General features: G+C 40.0%; 2 protein-coding genes across 4 annotated transcripts; one reads left to right on the top strand and one right to left on the bottom strand.

Moving 5' to 3' along the window:
* The first annotated feature begins 68 nt into the window (after nucleotides 1-68).
* LOC136445552 (charged multivesicular body protein 5-like) lies at nucleotides 69-5,612 on the top strand. Its single transcript, XM_066443613.1, has 8 exons — nucleotides 69-319; nucleotides 1,095-1,199; nucleotides 1,876-1,922; nucleotides 2,329-2,422; nucleotides 2,713-2,784; nucleotides 3,195-3,303; nucleotides 3,664-3,782; nucleotides 4,117-5,612. Exons 1-8 carry the CDS (start codon nucleotides 251-253, stop codon nucleotides 4,168-4,170), a joined length of 669 nt encoding a protein of 222 aa, XP_066299710.1. The 5' UTR covers nucleotides 69-250; the 3' UTR covers nucleotides 4,171-5,612.
* Nucleotides 5,613-5,706: 94 nt separating this feature from the next.
* LOC136445551 (serine/threonine-protein kinase DCLK3-like) lies at nucleotides 5,707-23,293 on the bottom strand. Of its 3 annotated transcripts, none has more exons than XM_066443610.1 (8): nucleotides 23,166-23,293; nucleotides 17,730-17,967; nucleotides 17,155-17,335; nucleotides 10,016-11,922; nucleotides 9,437-9,569; nucleotides 8,727-8,894; nucleotides 8,075-8,181; nucleotides 5,707-7,636 (listed from the first exon to the last, which is right to left on the bottom strand). In XM_066443610.1, the coding sequence occupies exons 2-8, from the start codon at nucleotides 17,946-17,948 to the stop codon at nucleotides 7,556-7,558; spliced, it is 2,796 nt and encodes a 931-aa protein (XP_066299707.1). In that variant the 5' UTR covers nucleotides 17,949-17,967; nucleotides 23,166-23,293; the 3' UTR covers nucleotides 5,707-7,555. The 3 variants fall into 3 exon arrangements, with proteins under 3 accessions (XP_066299707.1, XP_066299706.1, XP_066299709.1); XM_066443609.1 differs by lacking the exon at nucleotides 23,166-23,293 and adding an exon at nucleotides 22,932-23,065; XM_066443612.1 differs by lacking the exons at nucleotides 17,155-17,335; nucleotides 17,730-17,967; nucleotides 23,166-23,293 and adding an exon at nucleotides 14,558-14,917.
* Between the last annotated feature and the right edge of the window lie 545 nt (nucleotides 23,294-23,838).

The following is a 23,838-nucleotide window of genomic DNA, read 5'->3' as shown; positions in this document are numbered from 1 at the left end:
GGACCTCTCAAAAAATATAATCAGAAAACGTTGGTCTGAGACTAAAATTTAATACAGTACCCGGATGTGGAACCCTGCGGTGAGACCAATGTTGTGACTCTGACTCAACCTACATTTTTCTCCTGACGCATAGTCTTTTGACAACTACTTACAGACACTTTTAAGGAAAAATAAGCTAAGGTATACTCTCCGGAGTATTCTGGAAGTTATATTTCATTTCTGTGGCTTGTAAATACTTTGGAAGGTCGCCATGAATCGACTGTTTGGCCGCGGAAAGCCGAAGGAACCTCCACCCAACCTTACGGACTGTATCGGAAATGTAAGTAGGTTTTGGAATACGTTGATGAAGGTTAGAATAGAAGGTTAGAGGTTTTGGAATAGTTTCTTCGAGTTAAAGAAGTCTAAACACACGATAGGAACATTATTGTAATGTTCAGCTATTATATTCCGTTTGTAGATTAACGTTGCATTGTTATGTGGCAGAATTAACTGACAAGTTCTAGAAATTGCGTATCAAAATTATAGATTGCAAATTATACGGAAATACATGTTTCAAATATCATATCACAACGTTTACTTTTGACATTTTGTACTGTTACAGTAATCTGCTTTTTGAGAGAGCCTCCTTTATTATATTATACCTGCATGACCGCCTGTGTATTATAAAATTATGTTATCTTTATTGAAATTTACATGATTTGTCAATTGTTGGTTCTACTATATTTTCTAATTGGATGTTTTAATAATACTGTAACGTAAGAGGTGCGTATAATTTGGCACTCCCTTTATTTTAGTTTAATTGTTTTACAAACATCATAATATTTGTGACAAGAATCAACATACTAGTAGACTTTCATGATTCTGTTATCATTCATCATTCTGTGGGTACCTCAAGACTGCTACATTAAAAATGTGATTTAAAGAGCTGAGCCTCCCCAAGGTATGCACACTTCAGATGTTCTAGATATTCTTTAGAAGGCCATGATAATACAGTTCTTTTCATTGTAGCAGTCTTAGAATACGTACCCAGAAGAGTTATAACTTACAAGAGATGACGTTACATTGTACATATATTGGATGTTTATCTTGCCCAGGTGGACAGTCGAGGGGAGTCTGTAGAGAAGAAAATCTCCAAACTGGATGCTGAGCTGAAGAAATACCGAGAACAGATGAAGAAGATGAGAGACGGTCCTTCTAAGGTACCAGAGGATGAGAAACTACGTCTAGATCTTCCATTCATTATTTTTATTAAGACAGAGTAATGCACATGTACATAAGTGTGTGTGTACATGGGAGCGAGAGGTAAAGAGTTTGAGTCCTGACTTTTCTCACTCGCCAGACTTGCATGTACTACTGGAAAGGGTTGCAGTCCTTAAGACCTTGAGCTTGTGTACTCGTCGAAAAGAGCAGGCCGCTCGGTACATACCCGGTATTTGTACTACATTTTGGAGACCAAACTTCATTTGGTTCACCTCGTAACAGGAGGACCCGATAATGATGATGATGATGATGATTGTAGCATCTGTCTTCTCTGTCACAACCGTTGGAAGAGTAGCTCTTCAGTGAAGTCAACTGGTTAAATTCATTTTCGCCCCTGCCATAAAAGGCACCCTCTGTCACCTACAGCGACCCCTTCAGTCAGTCTCTGTCGCAACTTGGCCTTGTAACCATCGCTCCATGCGCTAAATTCAGCCATTGCAATGTTTACTTATACAATGTGGTTGAAGGTAGCAGAACACAGTTTTCGGCCTATGGTGATTTCTATAGTTAAGGGCCACAAGGTGACTTCTTCTGTTTGTATATATATGTTTTTCCAAGTCTTTAATTCAATGTTGGAAATTCAAACGTTGAATGTACATGTACGTCACATTTCAGAACATGGTGAAACAGAAGGCACTGAGAGTTCTCAAGCAGAAGAAGACGTGAGTCTGTCTGTGTGTATGTAAAACGTGCATGTAGATAACAAATAGATAAAGAGATGAAAATAGATAAAGAGAAGAAAACTGCTGATAATCTCAGATATGAGGCTAAGCAGCAAAGAAGAAGAAAAAAGGTCCTGTCCACCTAATTGCGATCTCTGTTGACAATTGGACAATTTCTAAGTCTGACGATAGAAATCCTGATCAAAGTCTCTGTCAAGTCGACAGACTCTCAGTCTGAATTGGATCTCTACTGACAAAATCGGTGATTCTACCAGACCGCAATCTCTACCGACATATTTACTGTTCAGTATTTATCCATCCTCTTACAATCAGTGAGAACATGTAGTTTTCTGAAAGATAAACTGGATCAAGCTTAAGATATACTCTCTTTTGTCTTCTTATTTAGTTATGAAAGCCAGTTGGACAACCTGAGGACCCAGTCCTTTAACATGGAGCAGGCCAACTTCACCACACAGATGCTGAAGGACACAAAAACTACGGTACAAGAAAAAGTTGTCAGAAAGAGTGTTCAAAAAGTCAGACAGAGGTTTTTATCAGTCTGTAACCTACGTTGACCTACAAATTAAAAGGTTGCCAAAGTACAAGATGGCAGTAATCAGCTATATAGTGTAAAGACACAATGTGCAGTACATTAAACTGTAGCCTGAAGTTCAACAAAGAAAATATTTTCAGACCCAAAGGTCTCCTGAGTGTTATTTTCAACTTGTATACATTTTTCCTGATATTTGCTGGTTATCTATTTATTCATTTGTTTATTTGTTTGTTCCAGGTTGATGCCATGAAGACAGGGGTGAAGGAAATGAAGAAGGAATACAAGAAGGTCAACATTGATGACATAGAGGTGAGGAGTTAAGCCTTGGTCTTTCTTTGTTGTCCATGGTATTGCTTTGTCCCAACGGAAGTAAAATGTGGTCTATTTGCAATTGGACTATTTATCATGTGTTTCATATATGAAGTCACTAATTAAAAGTAGTTTAGCTGGTAGAAATTATAATATATTTGTATTAATACAGATTTGATCTATACGCACATTTGAAAGCATCTAACAAATAATTATCAATTTCTTAAGTGTGTTTGCACATTTGTACACATGTGCATGTGAGTAGCGTTTGTAGTCCAGTGGTTAGCAGTCCTGCCTCTGGACCAAGAGGCCGTGAGTTTGAACCCCGGCTGCTGATGCTCACCAGACAAGCACACTACTGGAAAGGGTTGCAGTCCTTGACCTATACTTTTCCATGTTCTTGTTCCCAGGATCTTCAGGACCAGATGGAGGACATGATGGAACAGGCCAATGAGATCCAGGATGTGATGGGGAGGAGTTACGGCATGCCGGACGTTGACGAGGACGAACTAGAGGCCGGTCAGTCTCAATCACCTGTTTGTTTGTTTTTGTTTATAATATTTCATTAGTTCATTCCTTCCTGTCCTACAAATCAAAACACCCTGACCAAGCACCAGATTTGAATCAGCCATTACCCGACAAATTGCTTCAAAGTTCACTCAAACCTCAACATCTGCCAAGTTTTGCCTGGAAGGTGTCGCCTCAAGTTTTACATTGAAAATTGTGGCACTAAAGAAATGAAACAATCCGTGTGGTGAACCTCGGAGGTCGCCATCAAACCTTTCAATGTAAGCGATGTCCCACTACACAGATCATTTCTGACAAAGAGAATGAAGAACAGTGCCTGGTTTACCATAATCTGTTAATTGTTCCCTGTAGAACTGGAGGCTCTGGGAGACGAGATGTTCATGGATGAAGATGAAGGTTATCTGGACGAGGCTGTCGGTGCTCCATCTGTTCCCTCCGACAGCATCAAAGACGGAGGCAAACCTAACCAGGTCTGTTTGTTTCTTTGTTTATTTGTTACTGTAGACATGCGTTTTTGTGAGGATTTAATTTTGCAAAACGTTTACATTACAAAACATACTTAGATAACTTTGTTGCTCAATAGATATATAGGAATCTACGATACAACCTATGGCAAGTTTTATAAGTGAATTCTAGGAATTTCAAACCAGTGTTCCCCATGAAAGACTATGTAGAGACTAGTAGTATGTACTTGTCTTTTGTAGGAATTCTAAGACATACATGTAGGCATACGCAATGCCATGCATAATTCTCTGCATCTTAAAATGTTTCTTAACTTTTTCCTCTCCTTACATTGTCCTACAGGAAGGAGTGCTTGTGGATGAGTTCGGACTTCCTCAGATTCCTCAGTCATCATGAGCCCCCCCCCCCCCCCACCTGTCAATCACTTTAGACATTTTCACAACTTTAGTAGGCCTGAGATATATATTATATGAAGCGGTTTATGGCTATATGATTATTAGTAAGTAGAGTGGCTTCTAAGTAGAGACCAATAAAGGAGAAGTGCTTGATATGCAAATGAATAATATTATATGTACAAAAATGTAGTTTTATCAGGTTGGTAATCAAATGGTTAACAAAGTTCTTTGCACAGAGATATATGTATCTGCTTAAGTTTTGTAGGAAGTAGAAACAGTCAGTATTGCCCAGAGGAAGGAATCAGAAGGAGTAAAGAAACATTGGCATGTTGATATGTTTTTTTGCAAAGATCATTGTTAACCATTGCTCAAGCTTAATGTTATGATTTTGTATCAACATTGTTTTTTTTTATAGGTAAAGAATATTTTTGTTTAATTTTCCAGCCTGAGTGTATATGACTACTAAATTAAAGGTGACAGATGTTAAGATTTGGTGTAGATAACATGTTGATATTTCCCAAATTGTGGTAGCAAATTGATAGATTGTTCTTGTATATTTAAGTGTTTTTTACTAGGCATGGTGTAAGTGGGTGGAAGTTATGTTAAAAGAGGTAGGCAGTTACATGCCTAAGATTTGGGTTGGCAAAGGAGCCCTTTAGATTTGTCATTATTAATAGAAGCACATGAAATTAACCTGTAGCACACTGAAGTAGTCGTTTGGAACCCAATTCCCTATTGGTTACAGAGTTATGCAGCAGGGAGATGGTTAAAGCAACTTGAATACTTTGGTCAGAAGGACTTAGCAGTTAGAGAAAGTTTTCATCTAAAGTCACATCTGCATTGGAAAATATTACCCAACACAATATGGGCTTCATCAGTCTCTAGCATAAATCACAGAGCTGATAAAAACATATGACAGAAATTGCAGCTAATTAATTAAGTTGAAGCCATGCAGGTAGAATTTGTACCATTCGACTGGGATGCACATTTGCGGTACAGGAAAACCATTTTGCCCCTAATGTCAAGGAGGTTCTATATAAAACCTCCTTGCTAATGTTAAGTCACATCTGCTAATAGACAATAAATAAATAAATGAAAAATGAAACGAATGTTGATAAAGCTTTATTGGTCTCTAACAAAATCACAAAGCTGGTATAATATTAATGACGGAAGTTGTGGAGAAACCATACAGGTAGAATTTTGTACTCCAAGAAACTTCATTTGTGATTCATTTATACTGTACAGCACAGGATAACATTTTTCACCTGCAATAATAGCCTGAGTGTTTCTCTGTGTGTGATGAGTGTATTTGTATTGCTTCATGTTTTTGATTTTTAATTGAACACCTATAGTGGTTCTTTAGAGTCAGCTGCAGCCAAGAAAAGATTGCTGGGAAAACCCCATGCAGAGCCATGGCCCCAGAAATACAGTTTAGAAACTCCAGCTTGAGCCTTCTAATGGTGATAACTGAGTGCTTATGTCAGTTATTATACAGTACTTTATATTGATATTGCTAACAGAAAAAGGAGCAGTGGAATTTAATGAGTTGTACAAGTTTTAATATGTCAGCGCACGATACAAAAATATACATAAAATGGCAAACTAGACCTGCTGTGTAATAATATATATAACATTCTGCACACAAAACAGTTCAAACAAAAAGCATATCTATTATAATTTACTTCACACATCTACCTTCAAATATAATTCAATTGCAACTAGTTCTTTGAATGAAGATATGCATCAAAGATATCTTTTTGCACTGGGTCGAAATTTGGCACAAACAAATAAGCATAAATCCTTTCACAAGTGACAATATCGTGGGAAGACAACTAGATATAAATATTCTCACTTCTCTTTGCAAACAATGAATGACATATTGCTCAAGAAACAAAATGCAATTGCCACTTTAAATGTCAACCTAAGTCTGACAAGACACAGAATTTCAGACACAGGTCATTTTGCTAGACTCTATCAGTCTCTGCGAGTCGCTGGGAAGATAGTAGAAATTGGCCAAATAGAGTCACTGTATAAAGGGGTCGGCTATGGAGATAGGGTCCAATATTGCAACCCAACTGCGGCTGGGAATGTTACCCTCCATGGCCAAAGTCCCCCGGCAAATGTTCTCCCTATAGCCGGCGCGGTTAGTCTGGTAGAGACTATCATTTTGCTGGCTCTTTACAATTTTAGCAAAAGCACAGACCCCCCTCCCTCATTTCAATGTTGACTTTCCAGTTTAGCATCTAATTCTCTTAGTACAAGAACCAATGACCTGGATTGGTGTGGCATGAAAATAGAAAAAACATTAGTCTAAACAAATTCAACCTGTCATGGTCACGTTTCATATTCCTCTTTCTCCTGAAAACAAATCTACATTCTATATAGAAGAGTATCAGAAACATTGAATCACATTGTTATTGTCATTACTAGAAGCACACGCATCATTTTGGTCATGTAAAATATCAGACAGAAAGGCTACTTTATTTCATACATTTTTCTTTAACTTTCAATCTATATCTATACAATGAAAATCTTTTTACATGTATAATAAAGTTTGACATGTATCGCCAAATTGCATAATTTTCACTCTTTCCATGATCATATTTAGTATTCACATCACTTTTTACAAACTTAAGGTTGCATTTCACAACTAATATAAAAGATATTTGATTTCTTATACCATCTACAATGGACTATATAGTAAGTATATACAAACTCTGATAATTACACAGTGAAACTGCTACGGTCTTCACTTTTAGTCATGGATGAAATCAAGGTTTTCATACCTTTGCTAAATAAAAAAAAGGACCATCATTCGTTAACTTTGTCTGGGTAGAGAATGTGATCTGTCAGAATCAATGATTCTAGGAATGTGTTACTAGTAATTGGGTGGTCTGCCATTTATAAATTCAGAATTTTCAGGTCAATCCATTGATCTATAGTGACATGAATAGAAGTTGACTGGCTTTTATGTGAATATCTACATTCAGAGAAGAATTTATAGAAACCGATATCAACCAGCAGTAGAATTGAAATCCATACTGACAGAGATCTAGATCGCGATCTCTGTTACCAGAGGCTCTAATTGGGATCTCACTGGTAGAATCAGCGATTCTGCCAGATTGCAATATCAGTACGCTAACATATATACAAAGATACATGTACGTCATGATATAGGACATGGAGCAACCAACATCGTGGATTGCTAGATATGTGTACAGTCATGTGATATCTCTTCTTCATTCAGATTCACTTTGATATACATATTAATCATATACATCGTTTCATAATTCATATCTTATGTCATGGTAAGAACACTGCCGGCATATTGCACCAGCCTACTGTAGATTCAGTTGTTTTTGCTGAAAGTCAACACTTTAATTGTCTTAGATGTGCCCGTTCCTTGGTCTGTGCTTGAAGTTCTTCTCCAAGTTCAAGGTGATCTCCCTCTGAAGGTTTGGAACAGTCTGAAGAAAATGCAAAAGGACATATCAATTAGATTTTTAATTTTTCAGAAATGTAGCACAGTCACACATGTGCACATGGGCATGCACATCCCAAAAAGACTGACTCCAGGAAAGTACAGTCGAAGTAGTCACTTTGTTTTCTGATGATGACTTGAGATTTTGCTGTAGTAGGCAGATCACTGATTTGGATGTCTCTGCAGCTAAATTGGTAGCAGCCTCAGTTCTGCTCCTGGTTCCAATTCTGTTCGAATCTGGGGAAGGGCATCCTGGTTAGAGCTGCATTCCTCTTTCAGAAGGGACGTAAAATAGGGGTCCCATGATCAAGGAAGTGCCTCAAGCACTTTAAAAGACACTTTAACAGCCTCATTACTCAGATGGGTACCTACTGGCTGTATTTCAGATGGATATTTGAATGATAGCACAGTACGGAGGTCTCACCTTGAAGTTCCCCTCGCTGCGTATCCAGGGGTGACCCAGGACCTGCTGTGCCGTGTATCGCTGCTGAGGCTCCACAACCAACAGGTGGTTAATCAGGTCTTTGGCAGCTGTGAGGAAAGGGTCAAAGGTACATGTAGGTCAATTCTACATTGATTGATCAAGATAATTGAAGTTCAATTCTAACTTAGCTGTGTCTTTTGCAGTCAGGAAGGTTTCTTTAAGATCATCGAAGATGAATTGCTATATTGATTTCATAGGTATGCTGAAAAGGATCTATCAATGAAACTATCTCTATTAGGAGACAAATAAAGATACCAAAACATTATGGTTACCGTAGAAGATTAAATATCAACCTCTAACACACCTTTAAGTCAAATCTCTATTGATTACGGTATCAGGCAGCAACGAGAATGTTTGAAAAAAAAATGGCAAAGTTGAAAAAGTCAAGAACTGATCATGAAATGGTGTCACAGTCAGAAATGCAGGCTGTAATGTAGTGTGATTAACTAGATACAAACTCTTCATTGTGGAGAACTTATCAGCAAAAACAAACAGCGTCACAGGCAAGGATATTGTTCCAATAGGGTGACAGGAACTCATATTTTCCATTGTGAAGAACAAAACAGAAAAACAACCAAACAAGCAGACTCACAGTCGGAGATGTTGTCCCAGTATGGTGAGAGGAACTCGTACTCTCCCGTCTGGATGATCTGGAACAGCTCCTCCTGGTCTCGCTCCAGACTACGGAACGGCGGGAAACCGCAGAGAAGGATGTACGTAATCACGCCGGTCGCCCACATGTCGACCTCCAGTCCGTAACCTAGGAAAGAAACAAACAAACATGTAAACAACAAATATACACTCCAGCAGAGAAGGATGTATGTAAACACGCCAGTCGCCCACATGTCAACCTCCAGGCCATAATCAGGTAGGCAACAAACAAGTAAACAAGCATGTAAATAACAAAACACACAGCAGGATGTTTAAGTAATGACCTGTCACCCACATGTCCAACTCCCAGCGCATGACCTTGGGAGAAAGTTATAGACAAGAAATAAACATACTTTCACATGAATGCAGCATCTATTAAACTGCACCTGTCAGTCATAAAAGCATAGGAGCTTGCAATTTCAACATTAGATTGACTGTCAACTCCAGGTCATCACCATGGTAACCATGGGTAAGGGGGCATCAGGATCATGCAGAAAGTGACATTTGATGGTATCAGGAACAGGACAGTCCACAGGTTATAGTGTCCAATTTCAAGATCATATAGCATAAAGATGTTATTCTTAAGATCAAAATTCCTCAGTATTATTACAGATGTTGAATTCTTAAGATTGCAAAGGAGTAACTACAAACCTTCCTCTCCCAGAATCTCAGGTGCAACGTAGGTGGGCGTTCCACAGACAGTGAAGATGGGCTCTATCACCTCCATGGCCAGGCCGAAGTCTGCCAGCTTCAGGGTCGCCCTGCCGTCTCGGTTCTTCTGGACCTGGGGTGGAGGGTGGGGAGGGGAAATGTCATTCTTATTCCATTTTGCTCCCTTTTATTGTTTAGGCTATAATGACTTTATGTATGAATGACATCTGCCCACCCAACAAGTTCAACCCCTTATTACTAACAGTAAAGATTTTGACAATGGTGTGCGTTGCAAAGAAAATTAGCTAATACTGTAATAGGTCGTAGAAATTGTCAGAAAACTGGAAAAAAATAATTTGTTCTGTGTCCTATCATAGCTGCCTAGTCTCTTTCATCCTCTTGGGTCAATGTTGTATCAGAGTAACGGCTGTTGTAATACTTGTATATGGTCTATCTTTGGACACAACTATATGAAGTTCAACCTATATACGAAATATCAACCTTAAAAACATGAACACAACCTTAAATGCTTACGTTCTGCATGTGTACTTGGTTTAGTATGTATATCAGCTTACTCACCAGCAGATTTTCCGGTTTGAGGTCCCTGTGCACGATATTCTTACTGTGCAGGAAGGCCAGAGCGCTGACCAAGTCTTTCACCATGGAGGCAGCGTCCCTCTCTGTGAATTTGACGCTTTCCGTTATCGCGTCGAACAAGTCCCCGCCCTTCACGTACTCCATCACGAGATAGATGTCGTGTTCGGACTCGTACTCTTCGAACAGCTGCACAATGTTTTCGTGCTGACAGTGCTTCATGATCGCGATTTCGTTCTCCACCATGTCTTCCTTCCCTCTCAACTTGGACTTGTCAATGATCTTTAAGGCATAGTCGGAGTCCGTGTTCTTAAGCTTGGCCTCCTTGACGACGGCAAAGTTTCCGTCGCCGATCGTCTTACCGATTTCGTAACGTGACTTCATTTCTTTCTCAGTCACCTGCTTGCGTGGGTCGACCTTGTGTTTTGACAGCCACGTCTTTGGTCGATAGCCTTTAGTATCGTCGCCCATCGTGAAAGCCCTGCTTTTGGACTTCTTGTTGCCTTGCTGATCCTTCGAGGACTTTGCACGCGGTCCGTTTGGAAAGTTCCCCCTCCTTTCTAAGCTGTCCTGCAGCCGGGAGAGATCCTCGTCGTCCGACCAGTTGTGTCCATTCTGTTGTCTTTGTCTCTCCGGTTTCCATCTCCCTCCTCCAGGTCTGTTGTCTTCTTCAGCCCATCGTCTCCTCTCTTCCTGCCTCTCTCGCTCCTTCTGTCTGTCCTCCTCCTCCCACTGCTTCCTCACTCTCTCTCTCTCCTTCTCCTGCTGGAGCCGTTCTTCATCCCGCATTATCTCCAACTGCCTCTCTTCCTCCACTCTCTTCCTTCGCTCTCTCTCCAGCTCGTCCTGCCACTTCCTTCTCTCTCGCTCAATCTCTTCCTCCCGGATTCTTCTCTCCCTCTCGATGTCCTCTTCTCTCCATCTTCTTCTCCGATGTTCGTCCTCCTCCCGCCACATCTGCTCTCTCTCCTCCATCATCTCCCTCCACCGCCGCTCCTCCTCCCTCCACAGCCGCTCTCTCTCCTCGATCTCTCTCTGCCACTCTCTCTCCTTCTCGTCCATCAAGAGTCTGTAGTCGGCAAGCCGGTGCTCTTCATCATGCCCCTTTTTCCTCCCATTGTCTCTTCTCTTCACGTTCTCTCCTAACGCCTTCTGTTCTTTCCTTCTTCTCTCCTCCTCCCATCTTCTCGCCTTCTCTCTCTCATCCTCCTTTGCTCTTTCCCTCTCTCTCTCCATCTGTCTGGCAAGTTCTCGTTCCTTTTCAACTCTGCTGATTCTTTCCCTTCTTTCTCTCTCCACCTCCAATAGACCAGGGTCGTGTCTGAAGTCATGGTTTTGCCGACGCGCCTTCTGCTTACCCTGACTTTTTCTAACAAGGTTTTGAGCGTAAGGGCTGTCAGGAAAGACCTCCTCAAGAATATCTTGCACATCACTTGTAGTTATCTGTTCCCTACCAGTTGCAATGAACATGTCATCCTCTCGGAAGAAGTCCCCAATCCCTTTCACCTCCCTCCCCTTCAGATTGTATAGTTTCTTCACATGGTTATTTTTCCACCTCGGCTGTCCGAGGGCCTCAGATATGTCTGCGATCAACTGTTCGAAAGTCTGTACCGACCGGCGATTCAGGAGAATCGTGATCTTAGTTCTGGGCCGGTCGCCATTGCGTACAACGGTGATGACTTTCGGTTTTAGCGGGCTGTTGTCGGAGTGGACGGTGTGGCTGTTTGTCCGTTTGGGGGGACCAAACGTCCCCGAACCAGACTGGGGTGCGCGACCGAACGAACTCCGCCCTCCCGTGCTAGGAGGGTACGTGGCACGAGGGTTGTAGTCATTGTGGAGAGAGTATTTGCCGGTCGACCAGTGGCTCGGATCCTGCAGAGGGTTTTTCGCTTCTGGAAACAAAAGAAAAAACGGTTACAATGAAACCTATTTTGTTCTGTGTTGTGAAAAATGGTTGGATTGTTCACTTTTACAATTACATCAACTTTTGTTGTATAACTGCAGTGCCATCAATCATATATTTGGGGCAAAGTACATGTCAGTTGTATTACTCTAGATGTGACCATGGCCCAAGGTATGTAACTCAGATGTCAGGACTGATACAGTTATTATAATATTGTAACCTCACGGTACTAGTGACCACCTCTGCAGAACATATCACACAGTGTATCCAGCTGCATGCAGGCAGCTATTAAACAACTTGAACATCTTGTCACACCCAGACTTACTAGACGTATTTAGTAAACACAATCATTCTTCATTTGATTCAAACACATCAAATGAACAGTTTTCTACTGTATTTAATGACAACAAAGAACAAGTTTTATTCTCCAACTGTCCAGTGGAAGAAGAAAACTTTCTGAGACTTAGATGTTGGGTTGATACCTGCGAAACCCTTGCAGTCGTGTCTGTTAAAACAAATTGACAACCCTGGAGTCCTGTAAAGTGTCCTTGCCCTTGCTAAGGGGGTGTGACCAGAGGAGGTTCAAGTGCACATACCGGAGAAAAGGGGACAATCAGGAATCAACTGTGGCCTTTATGTGCGCTTTTGTTATTCATGCACGTCGGAAAGTTTTTCATGTTGCTATTCAAAACAGCCATTGATATCAAACATGATTTTTTTGTTACAATTGCACAAAATTCAACTCAGTTTGATATCAAGGAAATGCCCTGATAAAATAATACAACCCTGGCAGCTACAATAGTTAAGGAAACAGGCAAAAAAACAACAAGACAAAAATAAACAATATCAAAGGTTTACGTTGTCAGGACCTCATTCATTCATTGGTCATGTGACGCAAAAGTCACAAACAGGGCTCTTGTCGCTGTACTCTCCAAGCAGAGGTTTTGCTTTGGCTTATTTTCGATGCCTTTCTATGTGTTTTTATCTGGCTTTCTATTTTGTCAGGTTTTCTTTTTGTCAACTGGCTGACAAAAACTTATAAGACGGAAACAAGTGACAAAATAGAAAGCCTGATAAAAACGAAAACAGAGCGGAGCCAAACTTCTGCTTGGAGAGTACACTTGTTGGTCCTCGGGTCCATTCAGATGACGCACACGGTTGCCAGGCAAACATCCGCGTTAAGAACCGACGGAGCATGCAACAGATAGGTCAGGGGTCAGGTTCCGAGGTTGCCATGGCTACCAAGAGTGAGAAGCATGTTAGGGTCACCGACCCTGGGCCGGTCATGCGACATTTCCTCTTCAGGAGCAACAAACGTTCTTAAAACAGCGATTGTGTCCTACAAAAATGGACACATACTTGACTGATCATCCAGCATTTGCTAAGACTTTAGATGTCGAGCTTTAAGTTCTTTTTCTGAGGAAAGAGCAGTAAAAGTCCAGACTGAACACGTCATGCATAAAAAGACAAACGAGCTGGTAGTCATGCCAACCAATTACGTGTATGATGCCAGGAGTGAAAAGAACAAGAAACAACAAAACTCCAGCTTTCAGTATACAATAATTGTATACTGAAAGCTGAAGTTGTTATATCAAAATTGCAAGAGAACATGGCAAACAATGACGTTTTTGAAACTTTTGACAATCATTTTTGTCCAAAACTAAAATGGAACTCACGAAAATTTTTAACTAAACGCAGGAGCTCAGTTACTAAGGTGTGACATAAGTATCTATGGCACGTGCCTTTTAATGTTGACTATGATGTTACTCTAATCTGTAAAGGCTTACAAAAATTTAAAATCTTACATGAGATTCCATCTATGCCAGACTGTTTATTTACTACATATCTGCAGTGTCAAAATACCATTAATCTTGAATGCCATTTTTTGATTTTCGATTATCTTGAAAGCTCCGCTATTCGGTAACTGGTGCATTAAATTTTGGCCTAATTGGTAGAGTGTTCGCCTTGCATACAGTAAGTCGTGAGTTCGAACCCCGGCCGGGTCATACCAAAGACTCTAAAAATGGTACATACTGCTTTCTCTGCTTAGCACTCAGCATTTGGGAAAGAGTATGGAAGTTAAACACACACATCACTACCAGCGGACTAGCCCCCTGCTGTAGTGACTTGCACTTGTGTGGCCCAAGGGCTACGAATGGGAGATGGTCGCCCCCCTACGCATCTTCGATGTATGGGACCACTTTAACTTTTTTTTCCGCTATTCACCTTGTAAATCAATGGATGACACTGTACATTATTTCCTCCTGTCTATCATCGTTCATAAGCCAGGAATATTGAAGCAGCATGCAGTCCCTTGATGCAAACTACTTTCCCCTCTAGCATATTCTCTCACAAAAGAAACATCAGGAAGAGATAAAAGGCCTTGAGAAGAGTCGATTAAGTCCCAGAAATTTTTGCTCAGTCACACAAATATCTAACTTGCTGTGCACAGCCAACATCATCAACATTGAAAACCCTAAATATTGGAAAATATCTCTGTCAAGATGTAGAAATGTACCCTGAATTCTCTTCAGAACTGCTGGTAAAGAAGACAACTACATGTAGACCTTTTACTACCATTCCTGAAAATAAGAAAAAAAGTTTTAAAGAAAACACAGACTTACTAGCAGCCTTCCGTGGCCCCCAGACATATTTCCGATACACACTGCCCATGTCTGGCCCACCCTCCATCCCCTCCAGTGGCGTTGGATCTGAACCAAACGAACGTGAGTTATCCTCACATCTGTGGCGCCCGGCTCTTACATGACTCCACTGAAGAAGCTCTGGATTCCCTCGCTTTAAGCCGAACATCCAACAAACGGAGACAATCCCGTGCGTTCGTAGCAACAGATCAGGAGAAAAAGAACCTTTCCGAATGAGTCAGTGTGATTTTAGGAGAAAGCCCTGCTATTGGTCACTCAGCCACCTGTTACAACATGGCACACTGTCTCCAAACAGACTCAGGACCCCTCTGCGTCGTCAACGGCAACCGTGCCTGACTACGGACCTCTAACGACTTTCATTCCTCCAACGCTCCAAGAAAAACTTCATCTTCTGTATCAGAAGAAAACCTAAAAGAAAGCCGCCCAATGATCAACTTAAAAGCAAACCGAATAATGACGTTTTTGGAAGAAATAGTGCAAACATTAACGGGCACTGGTAAAACGTTATCCCAGTGCACCAGGAAAAAAGCCCTTGAAGGCACTTAAGAGAAGCTAAGTAGGTAAGTCTCTTAATGGGTGCTTAACTGGAGCTGTTTTCATATGCAGGGAGCGTGAGGGCCAGCGTAGTTACAAATATTTGTTTACTTGGCAGTCGCACGGTCAGGGCAATACGACACTCGACAACACACGGTTTAGCTTGTGATTACACTTAACCTGATGCCCTGGGGACAAATATACACCTGTAACAAGTAACTGGATGGCCAGAACTGCAATCTTCCAGATGATCCTACATTAAAAACAGTTATTATCTTGAATTTTATACTTTTTCTCCATTTTGGCCTGGTAGCTTTTATATCAAGGCTAAGCTTGTGATTTTTGGCACCCTGGTGACAAATGAACACCTGTAAAGTGCATTTGGATAGTCAATAGCTAAAACTGTTTGTGAAAATGTAGAAACCTGCTACATCAAAACCTTTGATTTTCTATACTCGTTTTGGTTAGGCCTGGTAGATTCAAATGGCCTGTTGGAGGTTTAGCTTGAAATTACACTTAACCTGACACCCTAGGGACAATCATACACCTGTATCATTATGCCGCAATCTGACAGCAAGAACTGAAATTGCGGATTAGTACATCAAACTCAGGAAATTAGAATATGTCATCCCATTTTTTGGGTCACAGGCCTAGCACTTTCTGTGTATTGGACCAAGAATTAGTTTGTAATTTGTAATCTGAAATAGGTTTAAGTTAACATTAGCACCCTGGTGAAGAACATGTATGCAACCTGTAATCGGACAGCAAGAACCTAGACATTAAAATAGTAACTTAACATATAATGGTAATCATTTTGATTTTCAATCCTTTAAATAATTCCCCTTTTAGGATGAGTCTTTCTCTGTAGGACAATGATCTTAGCTTGTAATATACACTTAACTGGCCCCCTGGCAACAGATATACACCTGCAATTTGCTAGTTTAAGGAGCTGAAACTGCAAGTGAAATGTAGAAGAAAAATCATTTTCAACCTCATGTTAGGGCCTGGCTTTATCTACTCTGACATCATCTACTGCAAGAGGGCCCGGAGAATAGAAATCACCCACAACCTACAACTTACTGCTAAAGCTTGACAAGCTATAGTCCTGGAACATTCTTAAGTACATGTGCTAGATCTAGAATTATAAAAGGGATTGCCCAACTTGAAAACAGAGGGCTGGGACAAAAACTCGAATCTTACAATACTCGATCCCTGAAACTTTTCAAGTAAATTTTTCAGTTCAGCATTTAGAACAGAATTCAATTGGTTCTGTCTCAGTTCTAGTCGCTAAGGCAATGACGATTTGCAAGGATGCACTTTCAAGGTGAAGGGTCGGGCGTGTTTGAACAGCGACACTTCAAGGTCATTCCAATAGCTGTGACTCCCAAACCTGTGGGTACAAGGGCTCATCAACCCTCCTCCACTGTGTCTTATGAGTATTGCCCTGAGGAAGGTGAGAGAGGGTCACCGAAACGTCCTTTCGAATAAAATACTTGGTTGTGAACTTCGTTTGTGAATCTAAAATATATCTACTAAATCAAATACAATATCAGAAATCCCAGAGGTATGCTTTAAGAAATCCATGACATTCTTGAGAAGACCTTGATAACACATTATTTCAATGTGGCACTCTTAGGGTACTCTGCAGAATTATGAATATGACTTTGACTTTATTGGGATCCACAATTAGCTTACAATGTGCAGCTATTCTTCCTGTGGTCTTTAAACAAATACAACATGATACATATACACATAGATACAACAATATGCAAAACTGTCCCACACAATACATTAACAAAGGATAACTGGATAAAAAGTTCACAGAAGAGTATCAAGTTCATGCATCAACTGTCCTGTTCCAGAGGTGTGACATTCGGTACTGGACCGGAATCTTCTCTTCTCTGCATTGGTTTTCGGTTTTGGAAGTCTGATTGAGTTTGATGTTGCTGCTCTTTTTGATACTGACTGTGTGAATATAAAAAAATTGAATATAAAAAAATTGAAATAAAATTTTTTGAACTTACTTGCGCCATAGCCGGCGTTCCAGTCCACGCGATACTCCTCGGACCCGTACTTGATCCTCTGGAACCGCTCGAACGAGGCGCAGACATACGACTGTCCATCCTTCAGCTCGTCAACGCTCGTGATCTGTGTACCGCTGACCGGCGTGTAGATTCTCCTCACCCCATATGGGAGGTTTACCACCTGTAGCAATGGAATAAATTGCTTATTATCATCATGTTACCCAGATGGCAGGCTCTTATTGCTGTATGTGTGTGACAGTGTGTTTCTGTTCATCAGAATTCTCACTAATAGAATTTTTTTTTAGATGAGTACTACTATATTAAAGTTAGACAGAAAAGTGCAATATCAGAGGTCTGCACTCAACCTCTTGACAAACAATGTGTTTGAGAGATCTCTTGTGCAACATCCCCAGGTATTCACAGTTTAGATTTACAGGAGTGCAATATACTGGGGGATGTTGCAACAGAGATCTCTTTAGAAGCACCTATATGTGAGCTGTCGGAATTATGTTAACTTTGTCTTTGTGGACGTTACAACAAGAAGCTGCGTTACTGGTCTTAAAAAGGTTCCTGACCTTATTCAGATCCTGTAGCAGCTCTCCGAACGTCAGGTAGCGGTGCGGCGTGATGCGGAACTTCCGTCCGTGGAAGTAGCGGTCGCCATTCTTGTAGAATCGTACGCGTTTGGGTCTGCGGAGGTCCTTGTAGGTGTCGTCGGTGATGTCCCGTAGCTCCTGAGAGATCTTTCCGTCGGTGAAGCGACTGGCCATGGTGATCATTCCTGCGTCCTTCATTCGTCCTTCACCCCTCCTCCTGGAGAAACATGGTTTCAAAAAATTTGATACATTGTTGAGTATTAGGATGCTTTTACCTTTAGCACACTGAAGTAGCCGTTTGGCACCTCATTCTCTATTGGTTACAGAGTTAGGCAGCAGGGAGAAGGTTAAAAAGTAAAACTAAATATCCCAGGCCTCATTGATTTATTTCCTTGGCTCTGGGACATTTTATGGTGAAAATAAAACAAGTGGACATAATATAAGCAGAGGGCAAGGAGGATTTAAACTTGAACATTCACTCCATGAAACTGAGTGCACCAAGGTATAATTAACCCCCTGGTCTTTAGGACTTGTCTACATTTATTCATTTCCTTTTTTTTTCTAAATCTGAAAGTTGATGGGCTGAAATTTTTGGTTTTTGATTTTCCATTGGATTGAGGGTTTACCTCTGTCAATGCTCAACACTAAATTCAGGAAGGTAACTACTATGTGTTACATTGAATTCGGCAGGCTGGCTTCGCTTTACGCTAAATCCATCACACCAATCACGCTTTCAGTAGAATGCGTCAATTTAAGAGGTCTGACTTCGAATCACATGGAAATATGACGACTGATTATGCTCTATGTAAAGGGGCATACAGTCCCTCTTACACCCGTGAATATTATTTTCTTTCCAGTTTCAGGAGAGAAAGAATAGCAGCTGGTTGTTTGCTCCTAAAAATTGCTCAACCATCTAATAATCACTTCCCAAAGATGGAATCTGCACCATGTGAAACACCTGGTGAGCTGTCCAAGATACAGTACAGTGATCTAAGATATGACACTTAGTATAGTAATTAAGATGTTTCCTTGGTCGTGATGACAGTCATGAGACATCTAAGAGACAGAGCTGTCAATCACTATCCTACCAACCAACAGGGCCATAGCAACCATAATGGGCATCAATCAACCAATCATACCCCACTTTTCTCTGTGAGTCATAATTCCTCAGATTCTCATCAGTGTACTACAATGAAAAGTGATCAGTATTTTTTCTAACAAGTATGTTCTTGTACTAGACTTAACAAGTTTCAAATTGTTATTTTACTGACTGAAGATATTTATGAAAAATGTTTTGCATAATACACTTGTACTATCATAATGGTACTTACAAATTAGTTTTGAATAGGTAAGGAAACATCTATCAATACAGTTTTTAGCGTACATAAAGAATAGTATGCTACATAATAAGATTTCATATCATGATATTCAATGTCAAATCAATCTTTATAAGTTAACTAAAGATAAGATGCAGAGATCACTTCTGGCTTGGTCTAGTTTAATTCGGAAGTAATCTCCGTAACTTATCCACTTTTAGAGATTATATTTAAATACTAGTATTGTTTACCTGGATGTCTAACCTTCATCAATTTTCACCATGGTCTTTTGACATACACGTATGGCTGGGTTAAATTCCCAATCTCAACCACACTAGAGTGCAACAAACCTGAATATGAACTGTAACATTCAGTATGCAACTTACAATCACAGAGTGACAACAGGCCAGGATTTAAACCCTCAACCCTCTGGTCCAGAGGCAAGGTTGCTAACCGCAGAGCCATTTACACTTCGTGCTTAACTCTGTGTAACTTGTAAAAAGGTGTTTTTCAGCAGTGTCAATGGACAAAAGTGTTTCACAGCGTGACACAACAGCTTTCCGTCCATGTCTGACTACCTGGTCCTGTTACAGCTAATCCTGATTATCCCTACTGACAACTGTCCAAAGCTCAGCCTTATGAAAAGACCCTCCTGTATTGTAGGACAACAAGGCCAATTTCTGTACAACAGTCGGGACAAAAGAATCTTTTAAAGCTGTGTGGTTCAGGTGTCTTTTATTCAGTAGTTTGGAGGTATAAATCTACGGCCACATCAAAAGATGTGATAGGAGTACTGTAATAATGGTATTAATAGTTATTAAGACAGGCTCTTTAAGTTTGAAAAGCCCCAACCTCAGTCTGTAAGCGTCTGTACACTTTAAGGGATTACGTACAGATTGAATCTTTACAAAAATTTTCACTCTTAGCAGCTCTTTTCTATTCACAAAAAGAATTTCAGTTACTTAACTCTCACTTCAGATTTTTAAAACTTCTTTCACCCTAATTTTGATAATCATGAAGCTTCAACATAATTTGATTATATATTTGTGATTATGCCTACCATAGGACATAAAACATAGACATTTCTAATTTGGGGGAGCTGACTTAAAAGCAAGTTTGGACATTTTTCATTTCAAATCTTGTCAGCCTTTGTTGTGAAATACCTAATTAGGTTGATCATTATAGTTGTGTGCACCTGTCCAGGTAAACACACTCACCTGTCAGACATTCCTGCACTGTTTGCTCATCTCAGCAGACTTTGGTCCTCCTTGGGGAATGTAATTGCTAGTTCTGTTCTGTTTATCTGGGCAATTCAAATTACATTTTTAGATCAGCTTCCAGATCAACTCTTTTCCTGCTACATTATCCATGCATGTATTTACTATTCTTATAGTCACAAATTCAGTGTCATTTAGGGTTAACTTAGCTGGAAAAATTGTCAATCTGCCATTCTGTTTGAATTCCCATGGTCATATTTTTTTAGGATAGACAAGTACTGTTATTGTTGCCATAAATTGTACCATGTACAACCATCGCGCAATAAAGTTCATTCATTCATTCATTCATTCTATAGTCACATATGTGCTGCAAAGGGGCCAACTTAGCAGAACAAAGGTTAAAACCAAACTTATGCTAATTCTAAAGTTAAACATACACCTGCTAGAGCCTTGAAATTCCTCGAATGAATTTCAAATCAGCGACCGTGATTGGGTCTGCTTTCTACCTCCTTGATTTCACTCAGAGAATGCAGACAAATTAGACTTAACTGAATGAATATGATCACAACTTCCAATGGGTGACTTATATAATTGACATGTGCATGCAAATTGAAAATTTACTGAGTTTGCAATTTTACTTTGAAACATTTTTATCATACACCAACACAGATGAGCTTTTTACATGTAAATCTATACTTAATCTGCCATTACTAATGAAGAAGTGGGACTGAAATTATAATTATATATTATATATACTGATGATATTTATACTTTCGCAGTTCTTGTCACTATATATCTTGCATGCTATAAGTTTAGTATTAACATGGTAATTTGTAAGACAGACGGACATTTAAAAAAAAAAAATTCATTCCAACATGGCCAACTGATTATTTTGGAGTGATACCAAATTAATGTTGTAGAACAAGAAGGTTTCTTTATAGATAGACAACATGATGCAAAGGAAAGTCTTAAAATTCTATCCCAGTTTGTTTACAGTGATCTCTCGACACTCTTTACTTAACATTAATTTTAAAATCGTTATCAGGTCAACAACTTAAACAGCAGTCTTCACGAGTACCGCAGTGCTCCAGTTTTAAGTACCCTTCAGGCACTTTTCCTAGTTCTCTCATTTAAAAAAATGCATCACAGTCTCACAGTTGGGTTTGAATCTGCAGCAAACTTTGAATTTGGTTGATTTGAAATGGTAGCACAGACAATTTGCCAGGGGAGTCGGCTTTATCAACCAGTTTCGCTTGCTGAAGAGCTAATACTGTAAATGTATTTAAATTTGTGTGGTTTTAATTTCGCGATAAGGAAAAAATGGAGTGTTTGGGGTGGTTTTAAGTTCGTGTTTGAGACAATAGTAGACAAGGGGGTAGGAGGGCAAAAAATTTTGTGGTGGTCTAAAGTTTGTGGCATAGAACTTACGCAAAAATCGTGAACATAAAACCACCGCGAACATTTCTGCATTTACAGTAATCTTCCACTGATCATGACGGGAATCATGCTTTAAAATTGTACCTTTCAGTGTACACAACTTTGCTAGCACACATAGAATGCAAAACGTATACACACAATATTTCCTCATTGTCAAGACATAAACGACCGTAAATAAACTGAAAATATTATTGGATACTAATTTCATATCATCATCATTACTGACTCTTATTACTGTTTGATGCTATCTAATAAAGAGCTCATTATACTCAGGTACACAAAGATAAATTCATGGTAGAGTGCAAATTATATTTGCTCAATCTATATATCACATTGACTTGTCACACCTGTCAACATTTCTGTTTTGTAGTTGACTGTAGGTGTTGATAAAGCTTCTTCTAAACCACTCAAATTTTACTATCATTTAAAGCATTCTAATGATGAAGAGATCATTATACTTAGGTGCGAAGAGTCAGATTCACAGTAAGGTGCAAATTAGATTTATTTGCTCAATCTAACCTCATTTACAGTAGCAATTACACTATAACAACAACAATGCTGAATCCACAGGAGGTTCCTAACTGTGATTTTACTTTAGTTCAAGTCATTAAAAAGCAAATCATCGGTTATTCTTACAGACGACTGTGCATCTGTTTCTTGTTTATTTATTCATCTATCAAAACACATGGGGGGGTCCACATGGAGTCAGTTTGGACAAGGAGATTTTAAAAAGAGAATGAAGAACAACATTATTCTTACAGACTTTCAAACAGTGATATAACTAATTAAACACTAAATAAGGTATATTTCGGCTGGCTTTGTAGCCATATGTTTGATACTTTTAGGGTACTTTTCATGTCCAAAAACTAACAACATCTGCGTAGTTCCTGCTGACAAGCTGATTTTCAACGGAGACCCAGAAACCTGGACATGTGTTTAGAATTAGTGCGTGGACTGAGAATCTAAAGAAGACGAAAATACCACACACAGCAATTCACTTTTTCCAAAATGCTTATACAGTGTTGTATGAAAGTTAATTAGTCTAATAAGGGGGAGGGGTATGTAGAATCCGGTTTAGTTTCTTTACTGCATGAACCCGTTACGTTACGTTTTGTCCGCCGCTGTAACGTTTACAGATCCGGTTTGTTTAGCGGCCTTACCACGCCATGATCCCGGTAATACAGCCGTGTAAAGCCGTACAGTAACCCTACCTGTATCCCTGTCGATCTGACATGTTGTGACCGTGTAGGAAACACGTCCCACACAATGGCAGGACCACGGAACTTGTTTGCCCCCCTCACATATCGGTTACCGCTCAGCTGTTGTTCCCCGGACGTTCATGACACGCAGGGCCCAGTGGGTTTAGAACCCGCAACTTTCACTACCAGATCAGGTTTCACTGCCACAAATATTCTACACAAAACTGAAATCACGGCCATTCTCACCTGTTTTCCTGCGTGTGTCTCTCTCCAGGCGTTCAGACCGGTGTGTTGGGTCAGTTCCTGGTGATCTGCTCCCCTCCCCAGCCAACACTGATTATCATGTTGCCATAGCGACCAGGCGGTACTCCCACCGGGCAAATAAACGCTGCTAGGAGTGACGTCATCACTTCAGGTCGGTCTATAGCGTGCGGCGTCTAGGTAGCTAGTCAGGCAAGAACTATTGTTTCGTTAATGGTAAATGAAGGCTGAGTGTTTCATTCAGGTTTTTGCGAAGAATTGTTCCTTTCTGTTAGATGGAGATCACAGTAATATACCTTTATTGTTAAAAAAACATAAATGAAAAAAAAAAATGAAAAACGGTCAGACTTTTCATGTAGCATCTACATGTACTCTCCAAGCAGAGGGTGTTAGGGAAAACTGTGACCTTATTATATCCGTTTTTTGTACCCGGGAGAGCTGACAACTGAAAACGGGGCATGATGATAAGAAGATGAGGTCACAATTTTACCCAACAACCTCTGCTTGGAGAGTACTTAGCATCCACTACCCTTTTTCAGTCACTGACAAAAGGTATACCATATAACCTCCTTGGGTATACGTAGTGGATGCTAACTGAAACGTCTGACAGTTTCCCAAATCTATCCAGTTGTTTGAGTAACTGTTGTAGTGTTATCTT

Source organism: Branchiostoma lanceolatum, chromosome 12, assembly GCF_035083965.1.
Source record: "Branchiostoma lanceolatum isolate klBraLanc5 chromosome 12, klBraLanc5.hap2, whole genome shotgun sequence".
Classification (NCBI taxonomy): Eukaryota; Metazoa; Chordata; class Leptocardii; order Amphioxiformes; family Branchiostomatidae; genus Branchiostoma; species Branchiostoma lanceolatum.
This window is presented reverse-complemented; position numbering and strand designations above follow the sequence as displayed.

Excerpts from the sequence above, each read along its gene's own strand:
- LOC136445552 (XM_066443613.1), top strand. The coding sequence starts at position 251 with ATGAATCGACTGTTTGGCCGCGGAAAGCCGAAGGAACCTCCACCCAAC. Across the intron at positions 320-1,094 it reads TTACGGACTGTATCGGAAAT|GTGGACAGTCGAGGGGAGTC; the intron begins GTAAGTAGGTTT and ends TATCTTGCCCAG. Across the intron at positions 1,200-1,875 it reads TGAGAGACGGTCCTTCTAAG|AACATGGTGAAACAGAAGGC; the intron begins GTACCAGAGGAT and ends GTCACATTTCAG.
- LOC136445551 (XM_066443609.1), bottom strand. The coding sequence starts at position 22,954 with ATGTCAGATCGACAGGGATACAG. Across the intron at positions 17,336-17,729 it reads TGCTACAGGATCTGAATAAG|GTGGTAAACCTCCCATATGG; the intron begins GTCAGGAACCTT and ends CCATTGCTACAG. Across the intron at positions 9,570-10,015 it reads TCAAACCGGAAAATCTGCTG|GTCCAGAAGAACCGAGACGG; the intron begins GTGAGTAAGCTG and ends CCTCCACCCCAG.